Here is a 10936-nt window from a genome sequence, read left to right as displayed (position 1 = left end):
GTCTCTGGGGGTGGAGGGTGCAGAGGCCAAATTACTTTACTTGTTGTCGGCAGGTGAAGTTGGATGGATTCAATATCCATGTCCCTACTGGCTGCTGTGAGTTCCTTTACACCCTTGGCCGGGGTTACGGGGTCTGAGCAGATTTTAATATTACGTTTTAGCTGGATGCCAGTTTGTCGACTATCTCTGGGCACCAACATTCAGGAGGTGGAATTGAAGTGCTACTGATTGGCCCAATCCTGTCATCTTTCTTTGCCATGTCGGCCAATGTTGTTGCCAGGACTTGGAGGGTCTCCATTTGTATTTCGAGCTTCTCTGATTGCCATGGTAAAGCATTTATGGCTGTAGAGAGGGAAGTGCTGACTGACCTTAGCTGGTTATCCTCCTGAGCGCATGAAAGTTCAAAAGGCAGCAGAGAGGGTGATCTTTGAAGAGAATAGCTTAGATCAGACTTGAAGGAGGAGTCTATAATAATGCATGATTCTTCCTTGCGCTTGTAAATATTTGTGTCCTGTGGTGACACTGCCTTTAAGTCTGTTCTTGGTGTGTGCAAGTTGCCAGTAATAATTCTTGATATTTTGTGCGGGCTGGCGAAGTCATCCAGTGATTCCCAGGCAATAGCAGCAAGGGGGCCTTCTTGAAAGCTTGTTGCCTGGCTTGATGTGCGCTCGATGATTGGAGCTGGAAAGGCTCCCAAGCTGTGGTGGAAAAACACCTGGTCTCCAAGTGGCAGTCCTTGTAATCCTGAGTAGTGGGTTTGAGCACTAGTGGTCTTTGCTTCCTCTTCTTCTCTGAGAAGGAAAGGGATTCTGGAGGCGGGTCAGTGATTCCGTGACTGGCGTGCGTCTACTTCCTGAGTGTTGTGGTACTGCTGATAACCCTCTATCATCCAAGTTTCAGATCACAAACACACCATATTCCTGTTGGATGCTACAGAAGAGGTAGAGAGAAGGATGATGAGGTGGCAGTGAGGTGGGGGTCGAATTAATTGGTTCCTTAAGCTTCCCTTTTGGCCTTTGCACAGGCTGGAGTCATTGTAAAAAATTCCCCTCTTGATTCCCTTATTCCTTGGCTCCTGTGAATATATATCCCAGGCTAGTTGATTATCCTAAGTGATGAGAGTTGCCTGGGAGAATCTCCTGAAAGCAATCAAGGCAAGGCACCCCAGGCTGATGGTAATAGTGGGCCCTCTAAGGACGCCACACATAAAACTAACCGGGCCGCCTCCTTAGCACTCCTGGGACATCTCTCCATGGTCCGCTGTCTAATGGCAGCCACACTTGTGAATCTCAATGGCCAATCAATTTCATTAACCCTGTTCAGTTTTTTGTCAAACATCTGTTTATTGACAAATTTTCCAGAATTATACAATCCGGCGCTCGGCCTCACAAGTTATCCTGCAGGCTTCCCCTCAGCTAAAGTTTACACAGTATCTTAAGATGTGGGAATTACAGAGTACAATTGCTTTTTGCAGGCCCATGTCGCGCCAAGATTACATTTTCATAACTATGAGGAAACAAGAAATAAACACCCACTCCCTTCCCTCCCCCCTCCCCTGTGGTGGAGAAGCTGTGCCTTACTTAACCTTGCTGAGCCCTAACACATAAAGTAAATTCCTTCCAAGTGTCCCATAAAATGCCCCCAGTCAGCGTTGGCTGGGAGTACAACGGGAATACCCCTTCAAGTGTCCTAAAACTGAAATAGGTGAAGACCTGTCGGTGTTGGAGGACAGACTGCCAGCGGGACGTATTTTGTGAGGTATGTCACCAAAGGGCCCCATTTATACTCAAAATTCTTATAGTCATCCCTGAAGATGCCTGCCACCTGTTCCAACGTAGTTATTCTCCACAATCGAGAGAACAATTGTGCCAGCACTAGTGCCTCCTTCTTCCAATTTGCCGCTATGGTCTTTTTAGCCACCCCTATACATGCCCTCATGATTGCTTTGTCTGCCCTGGTTTAGTGTTCTAGAGCGGCATCTCTTAGATCTAATAGGATCGTATCTATTGAGCTCGGTAAGGGTACTCCGGAATCACTTTCATCTGGGTCAGAATTTCCTTCCAGAATGGTTTAATGGATGGGCAGTCCCAAAAGATGTGGCGGAAGTCCCCCAACAGGCCACATCCCCTCCAACAAAGGTCTGAGGTATGGGGAAAGATCTTTTTGAATTTAGTAGGGTATAGATACCAATCAAATAACGTTTTGTAGTGGGCTTCCCTTAGCTCTAATGAGTGGTTGTGCTTAGCGATAACCGCCCATAAGTGTTTCCACTCCCCTTCCATCAGTTCTCCCCCCAGGGTCTGCTCCCAAAAGTGAGTGTTCTGCAGCCTTGGTGCAATCATTGTGGCAATCAGAAGGCCACATAAATATGAAATTACCCCTCTTGTGGGACCTGCCTTCCTTACAAAGTATTCTATCTGGGTCAGCTCCCGGGTTGCCACCTTCCTTACTGGAAGATGGAGTGCTCAGTGTTTCAGCTGAAGGTAGTGGAAGTGTTCAGTTGGTGGAATGTTAAAATCCTGCTGGCAATTTTCAAAGGTATGAATTTCGTAGTTGTGAAACAGATCAGAAAGAACCAAGCAGCCCCCCTCCCCCCAAGCATCAAACGGGCCCGCCTTCAGTCCCGGTGGAAACTCTGGGTTAAAATGTATAGGGCTATATTGAGATGGAACAGAGGTCCACCCCTGGCCACGAGTCACTTCGTCCCATACCTTGAGTTGTTCGAGTGGCGGTGCTTAAGTAAGCATTTGGGGTCTGTCTTTTTTTGGGCTTCCCGAGGACGTATCAGATTGTCCTACCCACAATCGCCAGATCCATGTGGAGCCTGTGCTTGTCGGACTCCCTCACAGACCATTCCGGTACCACTCTCAGTTGTGCTGCCTTATAATAAAGCCCAAAGTCTGGTAGTTCCGCTCCCCCCCTTAGTCTGTGGCTTCCTCAGCACCTGGAAGGGTAGATGAGCTCTCCCATCTTGCCAGATGTAACGGAGGATCATGGAGCGTACCCCTGGTAAAAAGTCCTTCTCAAGGTCCGTCGGAAGTGCTTGAAACCTGTATAACAGTTTGGCGAGGATGGTCATTTTGACTGCGTTTATCTGCCCCAGCCAGGAAATGAACAGTGGTTTCCAGCGCTTTAGCTCTTTCCGTACCTGTTAGAGTAAAGGTGGAAAGTTTGCTTTAAACAGACCTTCTATGCGGGGGTGATCTGAATCCCTAAGCACGTTAGTGTATGTTTGGCCCACATAAAACGGGACTCTCCCGGAATCAATAACCTCTCCCCCTCCGCCAATGTCAAATTTAACACAGAAGATATGGTCAAATTAACCTGGAAACCCGCGGCTGCTTCAAATTTCTTCAGTTCCCGCTGGAGTGTTCGCAATGAGTTTCTGGGGGTTGTGAAAGTCAATAGGACGTCATCAGCAAAAAGCGAGACTATGTGTTCTTCTCCCCCAAAATGAATCCCCTGGATTTCAGTTGTTGCCCGGAGTGGAGCTGCCAGCGGCACAATGCTCAGGGCAAGCAATAAGGGGGAAAAGGGGGCACCCCTGTTGTGTGATTCGGCCTAGTCCAAAGGGTCACGAGCTCACTCCATTCACCTGGACTCTAGAACGTGGGCTCGCAGTTGGCGCCAATAATTTCGATAAACTTCTCCCCAAAGCAAAAATGTTCCAGAGTGAGAAACAATGTGCCAATCCACCCTGTTGAAGGCTTTCTCTGCATCCAGACCTACTAATACCGCCGGGATTTTAAACTTGGACAGCTTTTCTATAAGATGCAGTGTCCTGCGTATATTGTCGTGGGTTTGCCTCCCTTTTATGAAACCAGATTGGTCTGGTGGATAAAGTCAGGCATAACATTTTCTAGGTGTGAGGTCAGGATTGATGAATAGAGTTTGGCGTCCAGATTAAGTAGTGATATTGGTCTGTAGAATGCACAATGTTGAGGATTCTTCCCTTATTTTGGTATCACCGTAATCAGCGCCTCCCCCATGGACAGAGTCACCTCCTGTCTGGTCGCTACGTCATCAAATAAAGCTGTGATATGCGGTATCAGTTCGGGTGCGTATGTCTTATAGAAGTGAGCAGGCAATCCGTCAGTCCCTGGTGACTTGTTAAGGCCATAATAGCTTGTCTCACCTCCTCCTCCATTATTTAGGCATCTGTTACTTCCATGCGGCCGAGATCTGTGTAAAAGCAAGAGGGGTGAGGTAGTCTCTCTGGGCTTTAGTGTCGGGGGTAGGCAGCTCTATAGAGATCTTGGTAGAAGTTGACAAAGATATCAGCCTTCGTCTGGTCATCATGTTCCATCTCCCCGTCGCCTCTGTTGATGCCCTCAATCTCTTTTTGCCCCCAGAGCTGTCGCGCCAGGTGGGTGCCTACTTTGTTGTTCAGGGCATATGCATTGCACCGTAGCCGCAGAAGTGTGAATTCAGCTCTATTGGTGTATATTGCACCTAGTTTCCCTTTCAATGCATTCAATTGACACTTCAAGACGTGCATGGGAGTCTTTTTGTATTCACGTTCTGCCTGGGCTAGGGAAGGCCTTTAAATCTACCCTTTCCTTTGCTCCCTGCCTATTCAGTGCTGAAACCATTTGTTAGAAATGTGGTTCCTTAGTTGGCAGAGCAAGGGGCCCTTGCTTCAAGTCAGGTTAAGGGGAATACACTCCTAAAATAACCCCTGCTCAACCCCTTGGTAGCTTGCCACGAGCAGAAAGGCTCATCTCAGAGGCAGTGTGTAAAGCAGTTATGACCACTGTGAAAGGGACAAATCTTGACCCTTTCGGTCAGTGGTCACCACATTTCTTCATATCGGCACGTGCTAGACCTTATGATAGGAGCAGAGTATTGCCAGAGGTTGCTGTTTGTACTTGAGCAAGCTATGTTTCAAAAAATAATACTTTTAGCAATGTTTTCAGGAAGCTATACCACGTGTACCAGGGTGTGTGTGTGTGTGTGGGTGTTGGTCTGGGAGCTGACAGTGGAGCTAACTAATCTTTGAAGGCCTAATTTTACCTTGTTCAGTTCAATGCACAGAAACGTGTGTTTTTAAGCCTTAAGCATAGTGGGCCCTGGGGCCTTTATTTACTAATGGAGAAAGCTAGTTATTTTAGCATGTTTTCAGATTTCTATCACGCAGGGCCTACATCAGGCCTTCATGTTACCAAGGCTGTTAGAACTCTCCTTTCTGGTGATGTTAGATGGTAGAACGGGACCCTCCATCATCTACCCCCTCTTGTTCATTTATGAACACACTCTTAAGTGAATATTTTGTTGATTTTTCTGCCAATGGTGGAATCCATGGCATATCATTGACATAGCACTTAAAACAAGTTGGACGTGCAACATTTTCGTCTGACCTTAGTAGCTGGATATACTGTTGATCTGATTTGTTGAGCAGGCACTCATACTGAGTAGCTGCAGTGTTGTTCCTTAGTGTGTCTCTACCTGGGGGGAGAGGTGGGGCTGATGGTACCCCAGAGTGTGTGGCAGGTGGTGCTGGATGTGTGCTACATTGTCCTAGCTCGATCATTTGTACTTGTTCTCCATTCCCATCCCCAGGAGCCCGATCTATGTCTTCATATTTTGGTATCTGGTAAATCCCTGTCCTAGCATAATTCATCCCTACAGCTTTTGTGCTTAATCTCTTGATACAGTGACTCCCCAGCTGAAAGGCGCAACACAGAAAGACCATAATCCCGACTATAGGTATCATCAGCTTTAGAATAGCAGTTAGCCAGGAGGGCATCCAGTCAAAGTCGAACCAGTTCGTTGGGATAATGTCTGCAGGGGCACCTCCTTCCTCGATCATTTCTTTTCCCAAGTTAGTCAACTCCTCAATGGCCCTTGATATGGATCCGTTGTCCTCGTCGTTTCCAGGTATGAAAGTGCAGCAGGATTTTCCTATTTGATGACACAGACCACCATCTTTGGCCGTTAGCATGTCAAGGAAGTAGCGATGTTCCAGAACCATTAGTCGTAATGGGCGCAGTTCTTCCCTTATTGCATTTAGGCCATCCCTGGTGCTGTTTATTGCTTTCATGACCTCATAGCGAGTTACTTCCAGCCAACGGGCAGTAGCTTGAGTTTGAAACATTGGGAATGCCCCTCCGAAGAAAAGCTGGGCCTCGCTGAAGAGGCGGAACTCTTCTGGGACCTTACCACGGGCTTCCCCTGCAAAGTACTCTGCTGCTCGCCGGTGTCGATGGAGGAATGTCAGGTCACCTGTCATTGGATGTGACAGGATGTGGGAAGCATTTGATGCTGGTACGACCAGATGAATTTCATGCAAAGTTACCAAGGTACACAGTCCGAGCCACTGAGGAGGTAGTTGGGGATAGAGGTGCTCTCCGCAAGCCCAGTAATAATCCATTAGAGTAGTGGTGCCGACCTGCATATCGAAGTTGAAAATCGTGGAATTACAGTCTGTGTTACGCCCAACAGCGACAGAGCCATTACCTATGAAACAAAGAGAAGGTTTTTTTAGTTTGAATCCTTTTTTATGTTCTGGCATTCCTTCCCCACCCCAGGTGTACCTCCCGCTCTCCTGAGCCCATATTTGACCACACTTATCCCCTGCATTCCAGTCCGCCCAAGGGGGTCCTAAGGCTGCCGCCTTACACCAAAACCCTCCGGGGCTCTGCCACTTGTTGTTAAGGTAGACCTGCGCTAGGAGGCGTAGCATTGTCCTATTCTGGCATGGGCAGGGGTGTGGGCCTGAGGGGTGTCTATATGATACATCACATCCTGTCCGGGGTGTGTTTGTTATGTACCCACGTTTCCTAATGCCACGTTCCTGCCAATCCATGTCCTGTACCCCTGTCCTTCGCATTTCTTTGATTTCCTCCCCGAGTTCAGCCAGGTCGGTGACAACCTTGTGCACAGTGTAAATGTAATCGCATGCAGTGGTGTTTATATGGACTACTTCCTTTTGGGCTGAAAGGACCCGAATCTGCCCTTTTATCCGGCAGAGGTACAAGTGAAGAAGGCACATGGCTATGTGCGGTGGAACTTCCTTGGGAAAAATCAGTCTGTCAGCACCTACTGCATGGGGAATGTAGGAACATACGTAGCAAGACTCATTTGTTACTATTTTCCCAACTGCTGTCATGTCCCTGTACCAGGAGTTGTCTACTAGAGAGGAGTGGACTGAATGGTCCCTTACTAATTGGGTTGGCTGAGCATGGGCCCTAGGCCTTCTTGTATTTGCACAAGATGTTGGAATGTTTTTAGCGACATTCCTTTGGGCTTGTGTCTTGTGTCTATATGGGTGCCGGGGACAAACGGGGAGGGGATACGGGGTTTTGACTTTGTCATGTATGGGGGTATGGCGAAGGCAAATCTACGTGGTCTATGGTGGCGGGGAGGGTGTCGACGGGACACTCGTTCTGTGGCGTTGGTAGCTGTATTCCAGGGACTAGTCCTTCCCTCTGGGGTACCGGGTGAGAGTTCAAGGTGCACACTAATGGACATGCTGCTAGCAATGCTATTCTCTGGGAGCTCAGGACCTAGTGTGCTGTGTGGTGCTTTCTGTTGTTTGAGTGTGACCGCTGGTACAGTGGATGGAACAATAGGCAGTGAGGCATCTTGGCTGCTTCTATCACTATAACTTTTTACAGCAAGAAAAAAGATATACCAGTTGAATGTTGCTAGTGCCACTCCAACAATAATACAAAACATAAGAACAGTGAGTATACATAACTTTGCTTCACGGGCGCTATATTCGTGGGCGTCTTCTTCTTCTGAAGGATGGAACGGTGGATGGGAAGTCGTCGTCCTCATTTCGGGAGACCATGGGCATATCGCTTCCCTCTTTTAGTCCATTGGCTGTTGCTGCGCAGGTGCAGGATCGAAGCGGACGTCTCTCCTGTGGATCCATGCTTTTCTTTCGGCTATCCGGATGGCAGTTGGAGAAGAGTCAATCACCTCAAAGGGTCCGTCTAACTTAGGATCTTTCCAACGCCTGACGTGCCTCCGGATGAAGACCAGAGTTCCGGGGCGGATAGGTGGGAGCTCAGGATCGATGGGGCCCTTCTCCTTCCTTTTGGATACCTGGACAGAGAGGAACTGCGCAGCGCGGGTTAGTGTGCACAGGAAGTCATAAAGCTCAGCCTTAACAATCTCAGAGGATGACTCGCTATCAGTTTTGGGCCTGCTGGGAGGGACTGCTACATTTATGGATCGTCCGGTGACAAGTTGGTGGGGGGTAAGGTGGTGATCCGAACTCGGGGAATTTCTTAATGAGAAGAGGGCCAGTGGGAGACAGTAGAGCCACTTTTTACCAATGGTGGCGCTAATTTTGCTTATTTTGGTTTTGAGCATGCCGTTGAGGCGCTCACAAATGCCATTGCTTTGGGGGTGGTAAGCGGATGTCAGTTTGTGTCTGATGCCTAGCATTGTGGTGAGAGAGGAGAAGATGGCGTTTGAAAAATGGCTTCCGTTGTCAGTCCTGATGGCGGAAGGAATTCCATCAAATTCCTGCAGGATGAGGGCAAGCAAGCAGTCCTCATCCTGCTGGATCTCACAGCAGCGTTCGACTCTATCTCGCATGCCATCCTAATTAACCGAATGCGAGAGATTGGCGTGACAGACACAGCCTTGGCCTGGATCTCATCGTTTCTATCAAATAGGTCTCAGACTGTGTCCCTTGGACCCCACCTATCCTGCGAAAAATTCATCACATCTGGAGTGCCCCAGGGGTCCATATTGAGCCCTTTATTTTTTAACATCTACATGGCACCCCTCTTAGCTGTGATAGAATCACATGGGATTCTTGTCACGTCTTACGCTGACGACACTCAATTGGTCGTCACCATTGACAAACAGCGGACTGACGCAGATCTCCGGTTTAAAAACTGCCTCTCTGATGTCTTTGAGTGGTTAAATACTAACCATCTTAGATGCAACAGTGCTAAGACGGAAATCATCCCATTAGGTAAAAATCTTTCTTTTTGTCCGAAAGATTGGTGGCCCCTAGGACCAGAGGCCCCTCCAAGTGCAGTTCCATCAGCCAGAAACCTAGGCGTGCAATTCGATTCATCTCTTTCTTTCGATGACCACGTTAAGATTACTGCCGGTCGCTGCTTTGGACTAATAAAATCTCTGAATTTTTTTTTCGATTTCCTCCCAATTGCAGCCAGAAAGTCAGTCGCGGTAGCCCTCATACTCTCCCGACTTGACTACTGCAATGGCCTTATGGCCGGAGTGAAAAAATCTACTCTCAGAAAGCTGCAGAGCATCCAACATGCTGCAGCTAGACTGGTCTTACAACTCCCCAGAAGGTCATCAGCGTCTGCAGCCCTAAATTCGCTGCACTGGATGCCACTACATAAAAGAATCCTCTTTAAACTGCTCCTTACAGTTTTCAAAACCATGCAAAATACAGGGCCCCGCTACTTCGCAAATCGTTTCACGCGCTATAACCCCCCGCGCTGCTTGAGATCTTCTGGGACAAATCTGGTTCTAATCCCCAGATTCAAATATAAGACCAAGGGTGGGAAATCCTTCAATGTTCTGGCAGCCAAAGCCTGGAACAATTTACCTGTTAACCTCAGATCCACAGAAAATGAGAACAACTTTAGAAAACTTCTCAAGACATGGGTCTACCAACAACTAGACTCCTCTGTCCTGGCTGCCATTTAGCTTTTTCCTTTATCACACCCCACTCTTTCAGCTATTCTCCGCAGCTTGCCCAGCGCCATGATGCTCCCTCGGGAGCGAACGTTAGCGCTTTACAAATGCACATAAATATCAAATATCAATATCAAAGCGGGAGATGACGTCACGGAGCAGGAATGTGGCTGATGCTTTGGCATCGCAGTGGACGCATGGTCCAGCTTCGATCCACCGTGAGAAGGGGCATACTACCACAATGAGATATCGGTAATTTTGGCACCGATCAATCATGTCGACATAGTCGAGGTGGAGTTCTTTGAATGGGCCGGAAGGTTTAGGAATAGTGGAGGCGACAGTTTTGAGAGTTGGGTTTGGGGAATACTGTTGGCAGATGAGGCACTTATTAACAAAGAGCTGTATTAGTTCATAGGCATTGGGAATGAACCAGTCTGCTTGTAATGTGGTGGACATGTTATCTCGGGAGACATGTGCGGGAAGGTGAAGTTGATCCAGTGCCACCTGCAGTAAGGCTTGTGGCATGACAGGTTTTCCAGACATGGTCTGCCGGTAAATAAAATCAGCAGGGTCCTGCTGTACTCCCCTCTTTTTCCATAACTCTTTCTCTTGTTGTGGTGCACTTTCTTGTACCTCTCTGAGATGCAATTGGGCAATGAAATCGTATTGTTGTGTGTCGTCGAGTGGGTAGGAAGCATTCGGATCAATAGTGTCCTTGGTGGTGTTTGTGTCGTTGTTGTTGTCTGTCTGTGGTGTTAAGGGTACCCTGTCTTCATTTGTCTTTGTCTGCTCTGTTGGTGCTACAGCTTGGGCAAGTAAAATAGGGGCGTTGTATGGGTCATGCTCAGTGAAAGGTAGGGGGGGTCTGGCTGCAGCTTTGGCTGCCCAGTCTGCCAGAGCGTTGCCTCTGGACACAAAGTCTTGTCCATTCGTGTGAGCAGCACATTTGACAACGGCTACCTCTGTTGGAAGTGTCAGGGCTTCTATTAGTTCTTCCACCAACTGTTTGTGACATACTGGTGTTCCATCTGATTTGAGGAATCCGCGCCGTTTCCAGCGCAAGATGCTTGAGTGTGTCGTTGTTGTGACATATGCAGAGTCTGAGTATACAGTGATGCGGTCACCAGCCCCGTTGTTTAAAGCGGCAATTAGTGCCACTAGTTCAGCGGCTTGGGCGGAGTAGTGCAATGGCAATGTAATTTGTTGTACAATGTCTAGGGAGTCAGAGGATTCATGCTGCTGAGCCCTAACCACTGCGGCTCCTGTGTATCTGATCCCTGTTTCTTGGTCTATTGTGGAGGACCCATCT

General features: G+C 48.1%; 1 protein-coding gene across 1 annotated transcript; it reads right to left on the bottom strand.

The window, feature by feature from the left end:
- Positions 1-4919: 4919 nt before the first annotated feature.
- LOC147732949 (uncharacterized) lies at positions 4920-7891 on the bottom strand. The gene has a single exon (XM_086958889.1). The coding sequence runs from the start codon at positions 7106-7108 to the stop codon at positions 5195-5197; it is 1914 nt and encodes a 637-aa protein (XP_086815015.1). The 5' UTR covers positions 7109-7891; the 3' UTR covers positions 4920-5194.
- Positions 7892-10936: the final 3045 nt, after the last annotated feature.

This window comes from Lissotriton vulgaris, chromosome 2_1, assembly GCF_964263255.1.
Source record: "Lissotriton vulgaris chromosome 2_1, aLisVul1.2, whole genome shotgun sequence".
Classification (NCBI taxonomy): domain Eukaryota; kingdom Metazoa; phylum Chordata; class Amphibia; order Caudata; family Salamandridae; genus Lissotriton; species Lissotriton vulgaris.
The sequence above is the reverse complement of the archived record's forward strand: the minus strand, read 5'-3'. Positions and strand labels throughout refer to the sequence as shown.